At 38.3% G+C, this 25,219-nt stretch overlaps 3 protein-coding genes across 5 annotated transcripts; 2 read left to right on the top strand and 1 right to left on the bottom strand.

Annotated features, from left to right (window-relative positions):
* Window positions 1-167: 167 nt before the first annotated feature.
* On the top strand, window positions 168-4,006 carry c8h16orf89 (chromosome 8 C16orf89 homolog). The gene is made up of 8 exons (XM_026360983.1): window positions 168-431; window positions 1,216-1,368; window positions 1,966-2,116; window positions 2,240-2,357; window positions 2,661-2,823; window positions 3,075-3,179; window positions 3,515-3,604; window positions 3,870-4,006. The coding sequence occupies exons 1-8, from the start codon at window positions 254-256 to the stop codon at window positions 3,971-3,973; spliced, it is 1,062 nt and encodes a 353-aa protein (XP_026216768.1). The 5' UTR covers window positions 168-253; the 3' UTR covers window positions 3,974-4,006.
* A 1,176-nt stretch (window positions 4,007-5,182) lies between these two features.
* Window positions 5,183-16,287, bottom strand: flr (fleer). Of its 3 annotated transcripts, none has more exons than XM_026360981.1 (20): window positions 16,109-16,287; window positions 15,544-15,609; window positions 14,910-15,119; window positions 14,325-14,381; window positions 14,057-14,192; window positions 13,064-13,168; window positions 12,807-12,935; window positions 11,073-11,122; window positions 10,382-10,534; window positions 9,854-9,919; window positions 9,572-9,625; window positions 9,248-9,313; window positions 8,844-8,914; window positions 8,486-8,693; window positions 8,306-8,353; window positions 7,661-7,732; window positions 7,111-7,214; window positions 6,583-6,661; window positions 5,776-5,905; window positions 5,183-5,343 (listed from the first exon to the last, which is right to left on the bottom strand). In XM_026360981.1, exons 1-20 carry the CDS (start codon window positions 16,154-16,156, stop codon window positions 5,207-5,209), a joined length of 1,989 nt encoding a protein of 662 aa, XP_026216766.1. In that variant the 5' UTR covers window positions 16,157-16,287; the 3' UTR covers window positions 5,183-5,206. The 3 variants fall into 3 exon arrangements, with proteins under 3 accessions (XP_026216766.1, XP_026216764.1, XP_026216767.1); XM_026360979.1 differs by having other exon boundaries at window positions 8,844-8,920; XM_026360982.1 differs by lacking the exon at window positions 8,306-8,353 and having other exon boundaries at window positions 8,844-8,920.
* An 823-nt stretch (window positions 16,288-17,110) lies between these two features.
* On the top strand, window positions 17,111-21,589 carry si:ch211-76l23.4. The gene is made up of 4 exons (XM_033326083.1): window positions 17,111-17,201; window positions 19,207-19,333; window positions 20,023-20,152; window positions 20,863-21,589. Exons 2-4 carry the CDS (start codon window positions 19,216-19,218, stop codon window positions 21,110-21,112), a joined length of 498 nt encoding a protein of 165 aa, XP_033181974.1. The 5' UTR covers window positions 17,111-17,201; window positions 19,207-19,215; the 3' UTR covers window positions 21,113-21,589.
* The last annotated feature ends 3,630 nt before the right edge of the window (window positions 21,590-25,219 follow it).

Here is a 25,219-nt window from a genome sequence, read left to right on the forward strand (position 1 = left end):
AGTCAAAGTAACATTTTTAGTGGAGTAGCTACATCATTTTAGTAAATGCACAAAACAATGTTTCAGGAAGTTTGGGTGTTGTAATAGCCCCCCTATGACGTCACGGCTTTTTTCCTCCCCTCGCCTCCCTTCACTCCTCTCAGAGAGAGAGAGAGAGAGAGAGAGAGTCAGCCCATCTTCCCTGTGCATCTCCCTGTTTCAGCCGGAGAAAGCTGTCCCGGAGCCTGCACACTGGATCTCTCCGAGTGAGGACATGCGAGCAGCGAGGCTCCAGCTGGCGGCGGTGCTGGCTCTGTTTGCCGCAGTGTCCGGGTCGCAGGCCGAGGTGATCGATGACGTCCTGAGCAGCCTCTCCAGGGGAGCATCCTTCCTCGAGCGGCAGCATGAGCACATCAACCTGGACGGGGTGGTCGGATTCCTCATGCTGCAGGGTAGGTAAACAACTCTCAGCTGCACGAAACATCTGGGCTGAGATCAGCTGGAGTCATTCACTTTTTCTTTTCCCTCTGGCAAATCAATAATAAGAAAAAGCGACATAAGTAAAGATTCTAATGTTGATTTAAATGGAGTCTGTCTGGTAAAATAACAAACGGGTGTTTATTATTTTGCTTGACCCCTAAAACATTTTAATTCAGTATCAACGTGCAGTAAATCCATTATAATATCACTGTTCACTTTTTAAATTCTCATCAAATCTTCACTTTTATTATGTCAGTACTGCTTATTTTTTTTGGTGCCAAAGATTTTTGAATTTGTGTTGGAGTTTTTATTTTTTTATTATTAGCATTATTATTTTATTATGTTGTTTCTATTATTTCTATTCTAGCAGGGCGCAGCTATAACAAGGTAAAGTGAGAGAAAAAGGGAACAGCAAAACTCTAATGACTCATTGATTTAGTAATGTCAGATGTAACCTTATCGGTCACAGGAAACATTTTACTGTAGAGATAGGAGTTTTGACTGCTGATATGTTTTGCTGGTGAAACTGCACTCTTTTGTAAGTGGAAATGCAGAATTTTTACTTTAATTTTGAAACTATTACATTGTACTGATATTAGCATTTATATAAAGGTTACCTCTTCCATCACTCCCCAACAACTGTTCAGTGTTAAGTGTTAAAAAATAAATTGTGTGCATTTTTAATTTGCATAATACTCTTGACATAAATTAACATTACGTGTGTTATTATTTCTGCTCCTAACTTTTGTGTATCAGCCGAACTGAAAGAAGCAGTTCGGACGTGGCCTCACACCGACCCGCTGAGCTGGGCTCAGAGAACCTCTGCCGTGGCTCTGGTCAGACGTCTGGACCAAAGCTTCAACAAGGCTGTCGCCGCCCTTCAGCAGAACGACCCTAAATACTACAGAGGTCAGATTTACAGCTGCGGACTTCATCTCTCAGAAAGATGATGTCAGCTGTGGTGGGAGAAATCCAAAATTCTTTACTAAACCAAATGACCAGTATGGCTACCTCATACAAGTTACTTACTTCTAACTATTTAAAATATATTTATACATAATTTTTGATTATCAAACATTTGACACTTGTATTATCTTTAGGCATTTCATGAGTGAAAAAGAAAAAAAACTGTGTGAAGATATAGTTTATAACACCGTTTAACTAAAAATGTAAGTTTGTATGTATTTGATTAGGATTTGATCCTCAGCAACTTTCCAGATGACACTGTTTCATTTAGTATTAAAAACTGAGATAAGTTTGACTGCTGCAGAGCTCTCTGCAGCCGCATGTGCTGAGGTGAATTAAGAACTGCAAACTGATAAAACTAATTTAGTAAAATAAATAAAATACTCTCATTAGTATTTAAGGCATAAAAAAAACTCATAAACTGACATAAAACTGTTGTACTATGTTGTCAGTGAAACGAGTATTACTAAGGTCCAACATTTGGTGACTTAACATTGCTTGTTTCTTTTATCCATCTGCTCCCATGTGTTTGTCGTGCAGAATTTGAGCCTCTGCTTTCCTGGAGTTTCTGGCTGATTCCTCAGGAGTGGAGCTCCACAGATCCCAGTCTGGTGTACCCCTCCACCATGACCACAGAGTGTTATGACGAGCAGCTCAGTGACAAATGTCTCACCCTGCTTCTGGGAACCTGGTACAAACACACAACAACAACAACAACAACATTTCAAACAATCTCCAAGCTGCTTTCTGCACGAACAACACAGCATCAACTGTAGATAGTGTTCAGATGTTTTCATTGTGTGTGTCTGAGCAGGAAAATAAACGGGACACCCTGCATCGTGACCAAGCCCTGTCGGGACACTATGACTCGTTTCGGTTGTCCACACTACTCTCTGTCCCACCAGCTCCTCTACTTCATGATTGGAAAAATGGTGAGATGTTTACCAAGACAAAAATCAAAACCACATGAAATCAGCCACTGGACATTTAGAGCCACGCATCACGGAAAACATCTTAAAACATCACCACTATGAGTGCAGACCCAAACCAAACCAAACCAATGTGTTCTAGAGAAAAATAATTAGAATTCATTACTGGGGCCATGAATATCACCAGCAGCATATGCATCGAATTAAAAAGATCAAAAGAGAAAGCATGATTTATTTATTACCTTGACTCCACTGACTTTATAAGAGAATCATGGTCAGGACCTGGCTGGTTTGTGTTTCCCTCAGAGAGGCTGCACCAACCTGCTGAAAGGCGACACGCGAGCTTCCAGAGCCAACATGACGGAACAAAACTACCAGAAGATCTTCTGCTCCAACATGATGAAGACCAACCAGCACATCATCAAAGACGGTTTGACCGAACAGACGGTCGACATCTTCATTGAGAACAGTGGGTATATTCACTTCTGACCATGAGAGACTGAAATCTGTGGGTTTAGACTTTTAAGCTCGTAAAACCCTTTTGAACAAAGTCTGAAATGTGGTGCCAGCCCAGTTATTTTCAGACAGTCCCACTCATTTTTCAGGAAACTGCTCTGTTAATTATCTGAAGTTAAACATGTAATAAATTGGATGAGACACAGTGGGAAATTCAGCAGAATCGTGACTAGTGAAACTGACGTCCTCTGCTTTTGTCCACAGTCTTGATTTGTGGATTGGCTGGTTTCTCGGACTTCTACAAAGCTGATTGGCTGCAGCACATCCTCAGGCTGCAGGACGAAGAAGTTGGCTGCTTTGGGAGGGACAGTGAGCATTTGATAATCATACAAATCTCTTTTCTGCTACTGAATATGAATTGTCTTGAATTGAACTATTATTACCTGTAAAAATAACCTCATTTTGTGCAGACACTTCACTTTCACACAGTGTTTACACTGATGCAGTTTTCTATTGCTGCTGATTGGTTTGTTTAAATCAACATTCATATCTCACTCCTGTCTCATACATCTTGCTCTAAGGCAGATGGTGGAAATGTGGGATCATTTTGTACTTGGCAGATGCCTGTAACTTGAGTCAGAGTAAGAATGTCTGAGATGCTCCGTGCAGGAGTTGGATGGATTCTCTGCTGTTTCTTTCCTCAGAGAGCATCATCTCTCAAATCATTGGAGATGAGCTGCTGGAACAGCTGCAGCCTCACAGGAGAGTGAAGAGGAGGGAAAAGATACTTTCAGGTCAGTTTAAGGACGTTCTGCAACAAACTGTCAGATGTAACAAGGCTGATTTCCCACCTGATGGGAATCATTAGAAACAGAAGAACATCAGAACACACAGAGGCCAAAACTGCAGTTCAGACGTAAGCATATTATTATTTCTTAGCTTTGATTTGTAACTAGACTCACACAGATTCTACACGATCAGATCACTTCACTCCTTGTTACTGGTGTTTTTACTTCAAGGACTCGACTAGTTGAGGGATTACTATTTTCTGTCTCACAGATGGTTGTTCCAGTCACATGACAGCGGTGGCTGTCGGTGCTCTGGGAGGATACCTGAACTACTACCTGACAGAACAGGACATAACAAAGAGGCCTCTATCGTGAGGGGCACGGTCCGCCGCCGTTCCTCAGCATGCTGCCACAAAGCTAAAGATTCGTTCACACCAGAAAACGTCGAGATGATCTTCACGGCTGAAGACTCCCGATACAATATGTTGCCATGTATGCTTATGAACGTAGTCCTAAATTGATCAAAATGCTAAATGAAAAGCTGGGATGTGGATCGTACTCAATTTTCAAAGAGTGTAACAATAACCGTAGTTTTAATCCATTTGTGCTGTCGGAAAGAATGAATCCTAAACAAGATGCCTTTTGAAAGTAGTGATGCTCCAATCCTTCACTCCTTCAGATTAATCTTTTACTAGACCTCTTCTTCTGGACTGTTCTGTACCTTGACACTCATACTGATTACTGAAAAGCTTGACTGGAGCAACTCTACTCTACTATTGTAAAGAACACACATCTACTGTCAATTCAGTTTTAAAGTAAAACATCCACATAACCTAATCTTATTATTTGGCAGACACTTTGCATATTTAACACAAAATAACAATCTTTATTTGCTTTAAATTATGGTTTAGTTTTTCACAAACATTTTGTCTACGGTATATAAATATTAAGGCAGCTGTACAATCAGCACTGGCCAAAGAAGATCTGCATGAATTCTGAATATATGTAGATGAACTTACAAACTGTTATCCTTGTATTTTATGTTAGCAAATACTAAACAGCTAAAACATAGCTTAAATATAGGCTTTTTATTCAGTTAAATCCTTTGTAACATCCAGCTCTACTTATACTCATGCTCGTGCTCCGTGAAGTAGAGCTGAGTTTGTGCAAGACACTTTCTGTAACATTCGTAATGTGAAAAGAACATAAACAGATTATGTAAGACATCTGTTGAGACATGCTGGGATTATACCTTTGAGCCAAAACTCCCCCAGCCCAGCTCAATTTCAAAATAAAGGCTTCCCCTGGTGTGTGTGTGTTTGTGAGTGAACTGTCAAGAGAGTGATCAAGTGACTCCAAACAGAGAAAGACAGGAACTGGAAATGTTTTTGAGTCCGAAACAAATTGTAAAGCTGCAAACCAAGCCTGACTGATAGCAATGATTTTAAGTTTGTGGGTACTGTATGGGCGCTGGCCGTTTCATTCCAAGTCAAGTTTCATTATCCTTTGAGTTGAAGACATCGACAAAATGCCATATTTGGATACATTCAATGATTCTAGTCTGAAGGTTTAGCAAGCCTCAGACATTAGAGTGACAGCTGTGTAATGTCACTTGTTCCATCCGATGACCTCGTAGAACAGTGCTTTAAGTAGTCGAGCCTCGTAGGTGACGGTGTTCTTGCCGATGTGAATGTGGATCTCTTCCAGAGGTTGCTCAATAATGGCTGGAACCTCTTTACCGTAAACTGCAAACAGAGAAAACAACTGGAGTTATACTCATCACTTAATGTTTATAGGCCCATTATGTTGCAAGGGAAATAACAACACACAGTATGTGTATTAATGTGTTTGTGATGATTCTTTTAGAGCTTTACAGGAGTGGAGATATAAATGTAAAGTCTGATCTAGAGGTGCTAGAAGAGAACGGGTCACAGGGCCATAAAAATCCAAAGGGTTTCTCCTCTGCAGAAAATGCAGTACTGCACTGTATTCAGCAAATTAAATGGCAATATGCAGAGTTTTGGTTTGGAAGTAGTGCTAGGATACAACCGTTTTAAAGTGCTCTGATGAGTAAAAAAGGACCCTGATGTGAAGACCATTAAGAAAGACACTTAAATCTGTTTGGTGAAGAAAGCGCAACTGCACCAGTCCAGCAGTTCTCCAGATGTGCTGCTCACCCTCGCAGTGCTCCAGGAACTGAATACACTCCTGTATCACAGCATCCCTCAGCATGACCATGTGTTTGGACATGTTCTCCAGCAGAGAGAGGAAACAACGCTTAGCGTAGAACCATGTGTCCGTCCCCAGCTGCACACACACACAAACATTTACTCACATGCAATTGGCAGATTTTTCATATAACAGCATAAATCTTAATGAAACAAGACTGAGGTTCTGCTATTGTCTTCTTCTAAACCTACATCATTTCCAGTAGAGTTACGTTTTGGTCTTAAAACTGTTTAATAGAAACCTCAAATTAGACTTGATGGGAAGGTTGTGAAAATTCCCTAACTTTGTGTCTCGCTAGGCTTCACTTTCCTGAACACTTCTCTGATTTCACTGTGAATGTAACTTAGTGGTGGTGCTTGTGGTGAGGAGAGAGGAAACACTCAGGATGATGGCTTGTATTCTCAGCTGGACCTTAGTGGACTCAGCTGCAGCAAGAGTCTGGTGTTGTGACTGGACAAGATAAAAAGTCCCAAAACATGCAGCTCGCCACATAGAAGACCATCAGCAAAAGATTCCTGAGGGGTTTAAATAGTTATTTTTGGTTCAAAACTAACAATACTTTTTCTATAAAAACTGAATAATTTTAATTAAAAATTGTAACAGTATGTTAATATGTTATGTCTTTTGTCACTGAACTCCCTAAACTATTGGGAAACAAAAGGAAAACAACCTTCCTTAAAATGATGTGTTGCGTGTGACAGGTAATCTGCTTCGACCTTTCTAGAAAATTCTCAGAGAACAATGAGAGGGCTGACCTTCTTATTGTACGGCTCCAGGCTCTTGATCACGCGAGAGATGCCAAAGTCATAGTTCCCTTTTGCACAGTACAGTGTCCTTAAAGAAATACACCATAAAAATCATGTAAAAAACGATAAGCTGAGGGATGAACTTAAAAGCTCTCTACATAAGTATATGTTAGTTTAGAATAACTAACCCCTGATCTGTATTCTTTCATAAGGATACTTGTTTTCTTTAGTGTTTCAAAGATTTGTTTAAAAACTAAACTAAAAGCTAGTGTGAAAAAATAGCAGTAGTTAAAAACTACATCTGTGAAAATTTTATAACAAAGTCTTAAAATTGTAAATAAAGTTAAATTAAAATAAATTTTAGTAAAGTTAAAAAGGAAATTGTGAAAAAACAGCCAGAGGTTAAATAATTACTGACATCCTGCACTGAATCACTAAACACTGAAATATTTTGAAATTATGGCAGATCACAAACTATTTCCTTTCACAACTGTCAGCTTCTAAAACAATAATGCAGCAGCGGCAGTTGGAACTCACCCGATGACAAGGTTGACGATGCAGAGGTGGAAGACTTTCTTATCAGGGTCGTCATAGGAGATCTGCTCCTCCTCTTTCTCAATCTTTCTCATCAGCTCCTCAGCCTGTTAGACCAGGACAACATGAGGAGCAAACAGATGATACAAGACCGACTCATATTGTGTACTTAAAAAGAGGGAAAGCTTAGCAGAACAAGACAGAGGAACGTTGAAATCCAGCACTAAAGCAGATTGTATCTAAAATATCAAATGTAATGAATCTCATTATGTAAAATGGTTGTTTTAGGGCGAGTGATCAATGTAGAACTATTTTACATGTTTACGTAGCATAACTACCAACTGCAGCTGTAACAAAAATACCCCAACCTAACAATCTCTCTAGAACAAGCACTATGCAACAGTGGAGAGGAAAAACTCCCTTTAACAAGAGAAACCTGCCTTGATTCCACTATTCATGAGTGCAAACATTGTGGCTTAAGAATGGTGCTGCTGACAATGACAGGACAACAAGCAATGTTGTTGTTGTAACTGATAGTAGCATCATACATTACCTCTTCATTCTGGCTGGTCATGATGTAGGATACACACAGGTTGGCCAGGACCACAGCACTAACGTTCAAGATCTACAGAGTGAAGACACACATACACACCCACATACTGTAGTTTGTTGAACTTAATTCAGCTGCTGTCAAACCTGCTTTTTCAAACATTGTTGTTTCATTTTACGGACACCTTTAGTCAGTATCAGGACATTTAAATCATTATGAAGACTAACCCACGGCGGTACTGTCAAGTTTTCTCTACCTGATTTTAGGCCTTTCATGGGATTTCTTAATGCTAATTTGGTTTGATTTCCTTAGAAATCTTCAAAGCAACAAAAAATGTTGACACTTTAAAAAATTAGGATGATAAAAAAAAGTCATAATAAACATTATTCCAATCATAATCTCACTGTAAATATTTTCAATTACTAAAACCTCCCTGATAAACAATGCTGCTCTGTCTTTTCAGTGAAGGGAAGAAAAGTTTATCATGTCAAGAATTCAGATATTAGAAGTGTGAGAAGCACCACAGCAAATGAAGCAACAAAATAAAAAATCCCACATCATAAAACAGCAAAGGTAGAAAACTAATGTCATGCACAGATGTGAAGACAAATCAGAGGAATCAAACTGAGGTGATTGGTCTATTTTTACCGAGGGTTTACACTTGCAGGGACACTCTTGAATGTTACATTGCTCCACCTGAACAGAAAGGCAAACTGTCAACAATTAGTCCTGAGCTCAGACTGTCAGTGCTGCTAACAGGTGAACCATATTCTCCCTCCACACATTTATTTTCTTAATGAACGGGACCAGTCATAATGAAACACTCACATTATCATAGTGCTTCTTGACGATGGGCTCATAGAAACCAATAGCCTCCTTGTATTTATTCTGCATGAAGAGTACGTGGGCCACATTCAGCTTCCAGGTATCGTCCTCGTTACAGAACTCTACAGACTTGCGGAAAATCTTTTCCACCATCTGGAAGTTCTCTCGGTTCCAGTAAATCTTGGCCTGAGCCATTAAAACGACGATGTACCTGAGACAAGAGCCAATCAGACAAGAAAAATGAAAAAGCAGAAAGTTACAACATATACATACAAAAAATAGGCTGTATGATTAACAAGTATTAAAGTGTCTAAATATATATGTATGTATGTGTGTTTGTGTGTGTCTGATGTGTCCCTACTTCTCCTGCATCAGGTCATAGTCCTGCAGGGCTTTCTTTTGTGCTTCATCGTCTCGAGCCAGCCTGGCCTCCTGTACCTTAGAGAAAGACAAAAATAAAGTTCAGCAAAAACTTCTTTATATCAAAATTACCCATTAATTCTGTCAAAAAGAATTACAAAATATTAAGAAATGTTTTGGAGATGTCTGCCTTTAAGAGTAACAGTCACCATTAACTCAATATGCAGGCCTTTGTTTCATTATGAGCTGAAACAGATCGTCTAACAGATAAAGGTTGTATCTAAAGATGTTTGCAGGATGTACTCGACATAATCATAAGCTTAGCACAACTTGAAATAGCTAAGAAAGAAAGAAACAAAGCAGTATGGATGAGCAGCGTGGGTGAGAATGAAAGAAGTAAACAACCTGCTTGGACAGCTTGCGTAGCTGCTCAGTTAGCTTCCCATTCATTTCATCAAACTTCCTAAAAGCCTGTGAAATATAAGAAGAACAGAAGTTATAACAGATTACTCCTATGAAAAAGCCTTATCTAAAATCCTGAGCAAAGGCTCACTGTGCAGGATTTTTGCCTAAAATTATTCATTTTACTCAGTTGCTCCATGTTGTTTCCATAAAAGAAATTAGATATATAAAAGTTGTATACTGATTATTAGAGATTACATTTGAAAACAAGGATTGAAAAGATTTGCACTTATTACTTATAATTTGCACTTATTATCATCACTGTACCTCTTCTGGTGCTGTCTGGCAGGTCAACAAGGCATCAAGAAATTCATACATGTACTGGAAAGGAACAAACAATTCATTAAATTATATATGCAGGCAGTCGCTGGAAAATGAAATTACTAACGATAACTAATAATTACTACCCAGATACAATATTCTGTTAATTTTTTGTGTAAAGAAGAATACTAAAGAAATAAAAAAAAAGGACATACAACTCAAACAGTTCATGTCAGATGGATTAGGACCTAATGCAATGTTTGATGAAACACCGAGTGTGAAACTTACAGGGGAGAGGAACTTGTAGGTGAGATGGGCGTTTTCTGCCAAAACGTCAGCTGCCAGGTCAAAGTACTGAAAGGAAGATTGAACCCAGCAGAGACATTAATACCATTTTAATGAAAACCAACACCTCTCTGCAGCTCTGCGTGTGCTTTTAGCCCTTTCCCCTAAGACTCACACCATGAGTCCAGATCCTTATAAAAACATAGTTACACCCTGTGCAGACCCACACTGGTGTATGGTATGATGGAAAATGCTGACACAGTTCCACCTGGAACAGAGAACTCTGGATTGCTTTTCCCAGTAAGTTTAATTTTCTTAATTTGCAAATGAAAATACAACTAGCTGTATATTAAAACAACATTTTTAAACTTACAATCATATAATGGATTTTTAATCTATGTGTAACAAGTCCTATGGGATCTCCTTTACACATATTACAGTCTTATTACATGTTTACCTCTTGCTAGAACCTGATCTACAACAGCCCTTGAGCAGATTAGGATTCATGACAGACAGCGGCCTGCTGTTTACCTCATGTTTGCAATAGAGCAGCAGCAGGTTTCCAAAGGTGACAGGGGGAAATGAGGGCTGCTGCAGCAGGAAGGCAAGCTTCTCAAAACCTTCTGACGGCTTTGTGTCCATGTTTACCAGAGCCTGGTTGTGAAGTGTAACTGGGTCCAGCTCCTGACAAGACACACACATGCATTGAAGTAACATGTCACATTGCTGTACATTCAGCCAGTTCATTAGATACACCTGAGATGATCAGACAAAGTATAAAAAGGTTTATGACATAAGATTGTACATACTCAAAATGATAGATGAAAAGACATCTATCTCTCTACTGTCACATAAGCAGCATGTAATGAGTATTATGTTCCACTAGGGGGAACTGTTAGCACACCTCTCTCACTTCAGACAAGTGAAAAAGACAGTCATGACTCAGCGGCTGTGGCAGAGTGGAGGACAATGCTCTATCTGTACAATAATTTTAATGAAGCAGTTTCATGACAATACAACTTTCATCATTACTTATATGTAAGCCTTCACATTTATGCCTCTTTTATAATATTCTATTAATCTCTCTTATCTCCAGGCTGTCAGTGGGGCAGGTCTAGGCAGCGTTAATTCATATTTCAACACAATAATCATACAAAGCCAAAGGTGTAGAGTATCTACACATGCAGTAGTGGGAGCAGTGGGAGCAATACATGATAATTACCTCCTCTGATCTCGGGGGCATGTCTGTCAAAGCCTCCTGAGCAGCTTTTACTGCAGGAATCCACATGGAAACAAACAATAGAAGAGACATTTTAGTGCGTATCAGGGTCTCTCTCTCTAGGGTTTGTAGGGAGACAGATTAAACAGGATAGAGGTTGGACAACAGTTATGAAACTCAACTCATTTACATTCACTGATTCTCACCAAAACACGTTGTGCGCATCACTAAACTCCAACAAACATGCCACGTGCATTTTGCCACGTGCAAAAAAGAGATTTAGAAGATATTAGGCAGCAGTAATTTATACACAGGCAAACTCACAATGGAAATGTAAAATGCAAAATAGTGTCATTGCAAATGGATTTGACACGTTTATATTCAAGTCCAAAATACATTTTTAAAACAAACTAACGTTGAATTCAACTTGGATTTAGACTTATACCTATATGTTTAAGTATTTATTTTCCAGTGTGGCAGTTTATGTGGTAGTTTGGGCTAAAACATTTATATTCGCACGAGAATGAAAAGAAATTGAAAGAAATCATTGGTATAAAATGAAAGAAAGTTTTACACTGTAAAGTGCCTTGAAGTGACTTTTGTTGTGATTTGGCGCTATATACAAATTTAATTAAATGGAAAAACCCTCTACTCTGTAAGTCCTGGAACCCGCAGCATTAATTTGCCTTCAATAGTCATTTGATTTTGGATATAAACATAGAAAAACTGTGGAGAGAGTGAGAACAATTTATAAGCGAGTTAATGTCTTAACCACTGGGGTACCATGACTCCACCTTCAAGTTCTTCTAATCTGTATATGTGAGCTTATCCCTAAAGCCTGGGTTCAGATCTGGCTTTGAGCACCTTTATCCTCCTGTCTTGTCTAAGAGAGGACATGCTGCAGGTGATGTAGCTCCCTGTCCTTTTGACAGAGCATATGTTTGATGTGGGCTTCATACATCCAGCTTCCCTGCTTGTCTTCCTCTGATCACTATTCTTTAAAGCTTTGCTCTGATAATGTGTCAGAGGGTTAAAAAAAAAGAAAGAGTACAGCTCTGCTTTTGAAGATAAAAGGAGGCGTTAAAAGTTCTTTTCCATGTAGGTTCCAACTCTTCTATTCGTTCTTCTTGCACTGTTGCTGTATTTTCACCTCTATGAACGTGTCCAATTTTGGCCTAAGTAGTATTACTTGAAGTTGAGTAAGAATAACTCAAGTGTAAACCCACATTATGAAAATGCTGCAGTGATGCTTGGCTAGATTTTTACATTAGAATAAGTAGAGTTGCCAAAAACCTGTTCTATGATATTGGTGACTAGCAATAGGTAGTATTATACTGTGGTTACGATGAATGAGTATGGCCAAGTTCAACAACAAACCTAACATCGAAAAGAGGTAGGTGTAGAGTTCCTGTACTAAATATTATCATTTGCTATTTGAGTAGGAAGGTATCCCTTCACTCCTGATTTCCTTATTATCTTTTCTTGGCAAGCAAATTATATCTATAAAATCCATTAGTCTTGCCACTAGAGTTAGTTTTCCTAAGAAAGAGCTACAAGACCCTTAATATACAAACTCTAATGAAATGACTATAGATTAAATCAGTGTTGTGTTGTATAAGAAATAAAGCAAAATTGTAACTTAGTGTTAACTTGTAGATGGGTTGTAAATATCAAGGTCACTATTAATCTGTCTTCTGTTAGGTGTCAGATTTCAAGAGCATATAATGGGGCTCTTACAGTTCTTCAGCTGGTATTCAATAGCAGCTTTGAGGTTGAAGGCTTCAATAAGGGCTGTCTGATGCAGCACCAGTGTATTGCCCACACTGTGGACGTCAATGCCCTCTGTCGTCATCCCAACGCTCAACTCTGGTGCACAGAAAAACAACACAAGTTACAAGATCTTATTTATGATCTAATTAGATCAATTAATGCACCACAAAAAGACTGCTGATGAGCAGCAATAGAGGGTGAGTTTTGCTGAGATGTGGTTTTACCTGGATGTTCCCTGATGCCTCGTTCTATGATCTCTTCAATATATTTGATGGCCTGAGCATAGTTCTTCAGGCTGTAGTGGCAAAGGGCAATGTTGTAGGATAATGCTGAGAGAGAAGAGGTTATTTAATATTTGTTTATGTTTAGCAAGAACAGATTCTGTTTTATTCTAAAAAATAAGAGTGTCTAAAAAGACTTTAAGTTTGTGTGTATTTGAAAGAATAAAAAAACAATTCAAATAAAATATCAAATATTTGAAATCAGGATTAAAGGAAAGTACGGGAATGTTTAGCATAAAAGTATCTTACCTTATTTCTGCAATAATTATAGTGATATAAAAAAATGTAAATGTATAATATATGCATCTATTGTGAAATGCTACAGATATAGCTGTAGATTTGATTGTTACGCATCACATACTATAACCTGGAAGATCTGATTGGTCTCAATTTTATTCTGCAGTAAGACAATAAGCCCAAACACACAGCCACAGTGATAAAGAACTATCTTCAATTCTTCAACAGATGGTGTGAGCCCCACAGAGCCCTGATCTCAACATCACAAAGTTAGTCTGGGATTACTTGAAAGACTTCTGTCTTTCTGATACTGAGACAGACTAAATTCACAAAAGAACTGTGGTAACGTCTCCAAGATACTTAACAACATAACTGCAAACAAACCTTTTTTATCAATCAATACATGAATCAATCAGTGTCACATCAGCTAAACTAGATACTATTTTATACTGTCTTTTGGTCAATTTAGTTACAAGATGTTAATGTATCCTGTCATGTATGTGCACAGTGTCAAACAATGACCAATGTTCCTAATTTAAAACTGACTCCTCCACTGAGAGCCAGCAGCAACATTACTTTCATCCAAGTGTGCTGCTCCTGTATGTAATGATGATGAAAAATGTCAAAATGTTGCAGTACTGTGTAGCAAGAGCCAGTGTCACTAAAGGTGTATTCATGTGTGTGTCTTTGGAAAACTACCTGGCACATATCCAAGCACTTGCATAGCGGACATGAACTTCTTGCAGGCTTCCTCATACTTCCCATCCTGGTATAGCAAGCAGCCCATATTGTAGATATAGTCCGGATCATCTGGGGGCAGCTGCTCCAACAGTGACTGTACCCACATGCATATAGGGGCAATTGGTAGAAAATGAATGAAAGTGTGTGTTCGACTATGTCTGACTCCAAAATGTGTAACAGTGTATATTCTGTATGGTTTAACACAGAATGTGTGAAAGGTTTGCACCTTAGCAGCGGAGAAATCCTCCTCGCAATATTTGATACAGGCCTGCAGCTTGACCATCTGTAGCAGACAGAGAAAGGTTAAACTAATCAAAATATGGCAAGTAAATTGCTAGGTATTGTATAAAGGTAAGCATGTGGATTACAACACAAACTGAAAGATGTCATACAGAATTAATTTCAGTGATTCATTAACAAATATTCTGAGAAAAAAAGAATAGCAGTTCTACTTCAAATTAAGGCAGGGTTGTTTAGACTGTGTTAATGTGGTGCCTTTTGCTGAGCTATTCATAACTTTACTTGTTTTATTTTATGTTTTGAACATTCATGGACCATATGCATTTTTTTAGAAGACTTCTGTTGAACAGAACTGTAGAACTGCTCCTAGTGATGAAAAATGTGTAGCAGATGGAAAGAACAGAGTGAAACATGCAATGTAAACAAGGTAGAGCTGTTCTTAAACTGTAAATTTGAAGCAAGCAGTGATGGAACACCTGCACTGTTTAGCAATGCTCTGAATCAAAGTGGTAGGTATTTTAGTGACACAAGGTTTTCACTTAATGTAGCTTTTTAGGCCCAGCAGTGTTACCTTGGAGTGGCTGTTGGGGTTGTCTAGCACAAATGAGGCCTTGGTGGCCTCAGGATAAGCACCAGCTTTGTACAGGGATTGGGCGTAGTACACTTTGTATTCCTCCACCTCTGGATGCAGCTGTGTGAGCTGCTCATAACACTCTGCAGCACTGGTAAAGTCCTGGATGTGATAGTAGCAATAACCCAGGAGAGACAGTGCTGCCCTGGACTGATACAATCAAAGGCAAGAGGGAGTTAAACTGTAGCACAGGATCGAAGACACAACAACAATGAAATATAAATGGGGGTAAATCAGGAATGTAAAACAAAACACTGTAGTGACAGTTCACAAATTCCTAGATGATAAAATCAAAATGCTTTAAAAGTCAAACATTTTAAATTACAGTTATTTCTGCAGCTAATAATTATGTATTGATTATTGATTGCCTTAAAATGTCAATTTTCAGAAAAAAAAAAATATATATATATATATATATATATATAAACTATATATATATATATGTGGCCTATATATCTACATATACTAAATTTTGTAATTAAACTAGAAACATTTTTGCCATCAGACTAAAATATATGGCTTACTTACTGTATACAGGTATATACAGGTAGCGTTATACTGTCCAAACACTTACCTTCGTGTGCTTTTGAAGCTGGCCATTCAGGATGTGAATTGCCTCTACGTACTGGCCGTCTTTGATCTAAAACACAGGTCACGATCGTTTATAGAAATCATTGATCTCATTAACACATTAATAAATTACGGTTATCCATCAAGTGAAACACTACCGAGACCAGCAGTTAGTGTTAGTGTAACACTAAATTTAATTCGAGACTGTAATCTTTTGCCAAGCGTCATTAGCAAAGTTTCAAGCGTAACTAACTGTGTAAAGTTACAGGATTGATAAAGCTGGTTTTGAAATGAGTAAGTTAAACTAACTAGTGTACAGACAATGTAGAAGACAACATTTTATTTAATTTCTCAGTGTTCGCCGTATTATGTATGCTGAATTTACAAACAGAGCATTGCAATTCTGCTTACGTGTTATGTTTCGTCTGTATGTTTGTCGATAGTTAACATAAAACTATGTTAAAAGATTTTTGAATGGAGATTTGGTTAGCGTCAACGTTTGTATCGATGCTAGCTCATAGCTACCATTAGCTAAGCAGGTAACCTCACTACAACATCAATATCCTCACCAACTTGTAGATTGTAGCAGTATACTCCCCGTCTTTTATAGCCGTCATGGCTTCAAACGAGTAGCTTCAACACCTATAATCTAACGATAGTTTTAACTTTGTTGATAGTTTATAAAATATAGCATTTAACTAGCTTCTAAGCACTGGACGAGCGAAGCGCATAAGAGCTGTTACTTAGCAACGAGACAGACCGTTTGACAGACGTGTGAAACATCCAATCATCGAAGAGTATAAAACCACGTGAGTAAACCTTTGAATTTTTTTGTTGAATCTTTATTTAACTATTGAAGAGTTACACCACAGTAACGTGAAGTAGACTTTTCTTTCTTCTTTTTCGATATTGTTTTTCCTTTTTCTAATATATACATACCATAAATAAATTACTGTATAGGCCAAACACTGATTGTTTTATCATGCCAGTTGCACGCTCAAAAATAACTCTAAATGACACCGTGATAAATAAAACTATTGAAATGAAATGGAAATATATGCCTGTAGGTAGGTAATGAAATGAAAATGATCTGCAAAACATTTCTCTGAGAAGCAAGCAGAATGAAATCCCATTAACTTACTACTGAACTGTATTATTTTGTAGTTTTTCTTTCTCTCTTGAGTATAACACACCAATGATCTCATATTTGAAGCTCCAGGATGTAACTTCATCCAAGGTCCATAGAGATGTGGAATACACACACACACACACACACACACACACACACACACACACACACACACACACACACACACACACACACACACAAATACACGCACAGTAGTCAAAACAGATTAAACCAACCAAAGCACTGGAGCTGTGCCTCAAGCCCAAACCACAATGTGCTGACCACTGTGCCTCCATAATGATGGGGGAAAGCATAGATCGTGTGCATGTTAGTGTGTATGTGTGTGAGTCTGTGAGTGTGTGTTTGAAAATAAAAGCGTGAGTTTTTGTGTATGTGCATGTGGATGCATGCTTTTGTGCAGTAGGGGAGTGTGCTTTCTCCATTTCCTTTTCTGCAGTTCTGGTAAGCCTGTCACTACCACTTCATTTGGGATCACTGGGAAGCTTTGGAGTAGAGGAGCTGCAAAACAACAGGTACAAACTTTTATTACATATTGGTCAGATTTTTTATTTTTAAGGCCTAAAAAAATAATAAAAGGCAGAGGAGAACTATCAATATCAATATCAAAAGTATGTTGCACTACTTTATTTTTTTACCTTGATTCTCATGTTCAAAATGTATGTATTTGACTGTAACTTAAAACAAACTTTAAAAAGTGTTTAAGAAACAACATTGGACATATCTGTAGTAAAAATGATTTTTTTTATGAATTGTTTGAATTTTTTTTACAACTGGCTTTGAAACATAATTGTATACATTCTTCAGCAGTGTAGCTGTAATGTATGCTTTAGATGAAATGGGATGCTTTATTTAATGTCAAGTATGCCATTTAAATATTAAAAGACTTTGGGAAATGTGCCTTGTTTCTCCACAGGGCCAAATGTCATGATTGCCTGATTAAGGGCGGTTAAAGCTGCTGAAATTTTGGGTGCTTAAGAAATACTACTATACTTTAGAGAAAATCTGCAACACAGAAGGAGGCAGAAATGCTTTTGTACACATGCATACTAATGCAAGCCCTGTCACACAAGTTGTGAATGTGCATACCTGCAGGGGCATGAGGTATTCAGGTGTGGTTAAATGAAAACATTTTTTATTTTTTTTTGGAGATGCTTAAGAGATGGGTTTATGGACAGCAAAATCATCCATGTGTAGACAGCAAACCTTTAGCACCCTGTGTGCTGTGTCAAGTGGTAACGAGAGAGCAGCAGATATAGAAGCTCATTGGTAGTATTTTATTAGTTCATGTAACCAGCTTTGTAATGAAACTGCAATCACTGTGTGAAGTTGTCTTGCAGGTGCAACTGTGGCCACTGGGTGGCATGAAACCGAACTCCATTGAGACGCTCATTGATCGATTATATCAATGGTTTGGCCATCGCAACAAGCTGCAATGTGACACTGTCTTATTGTCTCCTTAAAATGTTGTTGATAATTGGCTTTTACTCATCCAGTCATTAAGTAACATTTACATTAATTTCCATCAGGTTTGCCCACAGCTGGTAAACGTATCCAAGTCCCATTTCCTTTATTGCCCTCTACCATCTCCTGAGAAAATATGCATCTATAATTACTTCTATAATATCTGTAAAGTTGTTATATGATCAACATGTTGCCTACAGGGAGTATTGTGACAAAACAAGGTCTTTTCAATCAAGCTTTGAAAATATGACGGAAATATGAAGACAAATGTCTTTAAATGTCTTTTGTTTTCCTAACTTAAGCTTAACAGGAGGTCTATCTCTCAAATATGAGAATTTCTTTCAAACACAGCCACACGTCCAAGATGACGGACTGTATAGTCTACTAGAGCCTCTGTATATTATTGTAGGAATGTGTCCGATTACGTTTTACTGAAACAAACATGAAGCTGCTGAGGTACAGTAGTACTCTGCATGTCTCTGCAGCTCTCCCCTCAGTTTTCCACTGTTATTCTGTTGGTTTAGTTTTGTGTATCAGCTCTCTGACTGGAGTTTGGACTCATTCCTTAATGTGAGCTGACTGCAGAGTTGAGAGTTTATCCCTCCAGGCTTCTTTCTCTGCTCTACTCTCTGAGGTGCCTGAAAGTCTTAGAAGTTTTTCCTCAGAAAAGTTGGACTTTTTTTCTTTACTTGATTAGGATTGATAGTCACAGTACTAGCAAACCCTTTTATTTTAAGGTTTTACTAAGGAAAAGTGTGATCCCTGCAGCCTGCTGACTCAGGCTGTACAGAACAATAGTTTTAACTTAGACTAAAATGATGACTGACATACAGAACTCATGCACTCATGCATCAGGAAAGAAGATCCTGAAACACTTGTTGTTTGCTAGCGAATTGAATTGCGTCCCTGAGAGTGACATCCTTTTACAATACCCACTAGTTATGTGATCCTTTATGAACTTATAGAATGTCAGATAGAGCAACTTTAAGTCATGTTGGAGATAAATCTGTGTAATAAAGACATTGTTAATGGTATTAACAGACTCTCCACCCCCAGGTACTGATCATGGCCTTCAAACTGAGCATCCTGCTGCTGTTACTTGCTGTTGCCACAGTTACAGTGCTAGCCCAGAGGCGGCGTCCAGCATCCACGACCACCGACGAGTGGAACTACAGGGATGGCTGTGAGCACCCAGATTAGTCTCTGTTTATTCTGGGTCAAAGGTCAAGTTCAGGTCTCATCATGATGATGATGTCAGAGCTAGAGGTGAAAGATCACACTGCAACCTCGCTGTTCAGAGCCAACCTGCTTGTATATATGCATATGCGTCCTTGTTTTGATTTTGAGATTATGGGGAGAGATGTGAAGATCTCCAATTTACACAATACTTTTGGCAGAGCAAGCTAGTAGTTTCCCTTCGGTTCCAGTCTTCATGTTAAACAAGCTTCGACACATCCTATGTGAAACTGCTCCAGTGTGGATAATGCAATAATAATGTTTACAAGTATGTTCGGTCTTATATAATAGTTTTTTTTAGCAGAGCAGTTCTTTAAAAAAAAAAGTTTGACAATTAGGGGGCTCCATGTATCGACTATCTCACTAAGAGAATTAAGTAACCTATTTCCCAAAATGTCAACATGATCCTTTAAAAAACTTTAAATAATAGCTTGAACTTAGTTAGATAGAGTAGAAAGAATTAGTTTTGCCTGAAGATGATTCTGAATTTACAGGCTACTTAGACTTACGAGTCTGCATTGTGACTCACAATGTGTAGCCAGTTTTTAATATTTGTGACTGAACATCGAACAGTGGTGAACCAAATGTTTTTTTTTTTTTTTGTGCAATAATTACAATTCTCTTTCTGCAAACCAGCTGAGAGAGTGAGCATGCGCGGGGTGGCCAACCTGACTCAGGTTCTGGACAACTGGCGGTTTGACATCCTGAACCAGATGAAAGAACTCCTGCAGAATGACCACCAGTCTCTGCTGCCTGACTACGCCAGGTATGAAGATGGAGAAAATGAAAGAGAAAGCACTAAGGAGGATATTTCAGAAAAAACTTTTATGGGTTATGCCAGAAGAAAGGGTCGGTGCATTGGTTGTGTTTTTTTTTTTTTTTTGCTCTTCTGCAACACATGCTGTATAAAGACATTACAGAGGGGGGACATGTTAGGAGAAGGCAATGTGGAAAAGATGACAGCTGGGTTTAGTGGGAGTTTTGTTCTGTGTAAATCATCTAAGAGATCTCTTTAACTTTTGTCACAAATGATAGAGCAGATGACTTTGTTCCCCTGTGTTTTGAATGAACTGAATATTCCACATGAGTGAAATGAAACAGTCTGGGTGCAAAGAACCACCACAGGAATTTGGTTTATGCTTCAGGCTGAAAATAAAGTCAGGAGCTTGATGGGTACACTCTGTGGGCCATGCTGCCATAAGACACTGCAGCTGAAGCTGCATTTTAAAAGTCAAAATAGTAACAAAACATGCTGTTATGCAGTGTGAAAGAGTAAAGCTGGAGTTTTCCACAAGGAAGTCTGGTGTTTTCCGCTCCTCACCACAGTTCAGGGGACCACACCTCATCATAGCCCTGTAGTTACATAAGAATGTTTTTTTTAAGTTTAGACAGTTTCTAGTCTATTTTTTTGGGCCACTCACCTCCTGTTCCAGACCACTATGAGGAGATCTAACTGCTCTTTGTGTCTCTGTTCAGGATCCAGCCACTGTCTGAGGCTTTAGATGACCTCTTCAAAGAATTCAATGCCCTCAAATCTCACCTGGGTGACCTGACTGAGAAGTTCACTGCTGTAGAGTCTTTCATCGATGAAGTGAGGGCTGGTCGTTTCAGCAATGCCAACACTGATCAGGCTCAAGCTCCAGCTCTAGCTCCACCTCCAGTCTTCCCTCCCAGACCGACCAACAGGAGGGTGACAAGGAAGAAAATCCCCACACCCAACCAGTGATGTGCTTTTTTTATTTTGGTGTTTGCTTCTTGTCAGACTGTCTCTGTTTCTGCCAATGCTGCCATTCTGAAGTGAATCATTTAAAAAACTTTTTAAACTCAATATTATTATTATTATTACATCATATTTAGACTTTTAGTAATTAGTAATTAAAGAGGGAAATTATCCATTAAACTAAGTAGTTCTCTCTTTACAGTGAGCACCTATGAAATGCTATGTGATTGGTCAATGTCAATGAAAAGACAGTTTTTGGTAAAGTAGGTGAGTAATGAAAACAATATTAATTATAAAACCATGTTTTATATAATATGAGTTGTAAGTCTTCGAGGTCAGTTTGGCTGTCCCCACCATGATCATTAGAACCTCTTCTTCTTTCTTCTTGCTTGTTGGACAAACTATAAAAATACTTCCTGCTTTGGGTTTATGGTTTACTGCTACATTATATAAGCTCCAAATAAATGTACGTTTTGCATTCAATCATCATTTCAGTCATTTTTTCTTCAAAAACAAGTTTCACTTTGATCTAAAAACAGTCAAACTGAAATCAATAATTGGTGTCCATGTTTTTTTCTGGTATGTACTACATAAAGCTACTTTAAGAGATAATGTTATCCCAGTTGCATTGAACTTTGCTGTGTACTTTAAGAAAACTCAGACCTTTTACCTAGCTTTTCCTATTCTGTATTTAACTAAACCACAATCTTTGTAACCACAAGTTATCATGATGCAACATATGCACAAGTCCACAATCAAGTGAGAATGCTATTTTGATACAATACTGTAGTTAAAAGCCAAATTTCCAGTAATATGTGCATGTGTGTAGTGGCCTAAAAGCGTAATGTATGAAGATCTGTGGACATGAAATAAAATCTGCCAGAGGCTTCAGTTCATCTAACTACTGTCAACAAAAAACTCTAACCAAACTCTGTATCTGGGTCTCTGAGATGTGACCCAATTTGTATTACATCAGAGCCCCTTGGAGAAACATCAGTAATCCCATATACTGTATAGTATAACGTACTGTGTGTAATCTGCCCTCGCTCTCAATTCCGACTCATTGCAGGAGATGATGTTTAACAGATCACACAGAAAGTAGGAGAACACGGCTGAAAGTAATGTGAACATATATGATGGTTAAACTGGTTAAACATAAAACATGACCAGTGGTGAAATGTAAAGTAAAACTAACCAACATACAAGTACTTTTTATTTGCACATGAGAAGTACATCTGTTTATTCATGGAATACATCTATTGCACAACATACAGGGAAGATAGTACTGAGGTAGATAGATAGATAGATAGATAGATAGATAGATAGATAGATAGATAGATAGATAGATAGATAGATAGATAGATAGATAGATAGATAGATAGATAAAGAGCTGCAGCTGTAAGGTCTTCAAAAGGCAAGTGGACATGTTTGTTTGTTTGTTTGTTTGTTTGTTTTTAAGTGACGTGTCTGTGTATTTATAACAAAGAAACAAAGAAATATGTTTTGTAAATAACAATAATCATTTTCTGCCAGGAGCATAGTTTACTGTCCCGCTTCAGCGAAATGAAACCAATCATGTTGAGTGAACATTCAAGAGGAATTAAGAGGAGGACAGTTTTTTAGTTGAGGATAGCACCTCCTGTTGACCCCTGGATCGGGAGGGCTTGAGTGATGGGCTCTAAAATCAATAACCTCATTTGATTTGCAGAGATGTGACGTACAATGACTGGCTTTGTAAATGAAGGGTCAGAGGTCAATTAGCATCATAGCGTGCATGGGGAAAAGAAGGCCAAGATGATTTCATGATTTGTGTGGAATGAAGACAGGAGAAAAATCATTGTAATCAGCTTCAGAAAACCTTATAAATTAGATCACTCACTAGGATGCTCAGCAATACTGCACATCACATGAAAGTTTCAAAAAGCAGAGTGGTTCTTCTTCAGTCCTATTGTCACTATTGCAGCATTTCACCAGCACCAGAAAACCATGAAATATGTTATTGATCTGAGTGCCCCTGTGACACAGAAATGTGAAGAGGACACTGGGAGAGAATCCACTCATGAACTGGTCAAGTGAAGCAGACCAATAAAACCGTGCGATGATGATTTATGGCATGAAAGTGAGTGCTGGGTCTGAATTTGTCTTTCCATCGTCTTGTTTCATGTTGTATTCATCACATAATTTACGGTACAGTCAGTTTTTTCAATGAAGTGTGCAAGTCCATTGTGTACTTTAGGAGCATTTACACGCACATCAATAAATCACTACAAAATTATGATCAAATAAAAAACGCTGGCTAGGTCAACTATAATCACTAAAATGAATACTTTTAGGTATTCATTTTAGCCAATGTATTGTATTCTCAGTTGAAGATACATCAGATTTGGTTTTTACACATGAATGAATGTTGCTGTAAATGCACCAAAATTAGCCAAGAGGCTTAACCTGCACCCTAAAACAGAACACAAGAACATAAGACCAAGGTTAAAAACATCGATTGATTAAGCTTTTGTATTTCAGCATAGATTTACATAAATAAAAAACATCACGAAACACTGGTTAAAACATAAAAGGGCACAGACAAAGAACACAGCTTAGAGCACAGTCAAAGACATACAGTGTGTGAAGCAATGAGAGGACAGACAGATCTGACAGTGAAGTGCAGGGTACAGACAGACTAAGGATAACAAGGTGTGATTGATGTTCTGTGCTGACAGAACTAATTAAACATTTTATTAAAGGATCTCTGTAAACTGTAATAATAAAATACAATAATAACAATAAATTGTAATAAACTGCTCATGTCCATATTTACAATGTGTTGGTGCAGATTTCCGTTCTTCTTCAGCTTTAACAAAGAGACTTTCGTCCATTCTCTCGTCCAGTCTCTCATACCGTTTGAGCTCTTGGCTTGTTTTTAGACCACATTTAAGTCAGAGGGCAAATCTGCTGCACTCTGTGTGATGAACGCCATCCCCCACGTACCACCCCCACCACCTTGGTTTTAAGATGTTAATCTGTTTGCAGAATAACCGTCACACAATCTCTCTATGCAGACTTACAGAACTGTTAAAGAGCGTGAAGATACAATAAAACCAAGCTAAGTCTAAGTGGAAGACAAACTTAACTTGGTTGTGCCGACAATGTAACTGAACGTGTTACATTAGAAAAACAAGTTGGAAAAAGGATTGGACCCCAATAAGCCACAGGAATGGATCGTTTGGGACAATTAGTTAGATACGGCTCTCAGAGCAGTTTCAGAGAAGCTGAGCTAAAGATTCAGCTGAGATCTAATCTTCCTGAACAAACACATACCTGTAAATAAACGTACAAACACTAAATCTTAGTTAACACAACACCCAAAACCTCACAGAAGCACATGTTGTCCTGGCGCATAGAGCGCTGGAGCTGCACCAAACTTGAGTGAAATAGTAACAGAGGTTGCAGGAATCTAACGGCAGCACTGACAACATGCATGAATATGACATGGATGTTACTAGTCAGCTAAAACCTGCACAGCCATATCTCAGGGGTTTGAGATTGAAAGATGGTTGTTGAGATGCTGAAAGTTTATTAAAAATCATTCTAACAAGTGGTAAAATGATTAAAATAAATAAATAAAATAATAATAAAATAAAATGAACATGCTTTATCTGCTGTATTGTGTTGTTACAATTCAAAGCTCCAAAATATTCACTACACATACAACATATTGAAATGCTTTCTACAGGATGTTAGCTATATTCAGCATATTAGCCCGTTACTCTCCAACCTTTACTAATTAGGGTAGTTCGGCTGAGATTCACGTTGTTTTCAGAGAACCTCAGTTCTCTGCTGTCATTTGCTGCAACTTCAGAAGCAGCAGCTGTACAGCATCAAAGGCAGGAGGAACTGGCTTCGTTTGCATTCACTGCAGCCGGTGTGAACCTCTCTGAGGCAGCATTCATTCACTCACCTGCATGATGCACAGCTCTGTTTACACACTGTCCACCCACCTCTCCGTAGATACATTTTAAGCCATGTGTTGGTAACGTTAGTGATGCCAGCAAAAGCTGTTGCTTCGTTGATTGTCACCTAGCCACTGTTATTGATAGATTTTTTTGGGATGAATAA

This window comes from Anabas testudineus, chromosome 8 (genome assembly GCF_900324465.2).
Source record: "Anabas testudineus chromosome 8, fAnaTes1.2, whole genome shotgun sequence".
Taxonomy (NCBI): domain Eukaryota; kingdom Metazoa; phylum Chordata; class Actinopteri; order Anabantiformes; family Anabantidae; genus Anabas; species Anabas testudineus.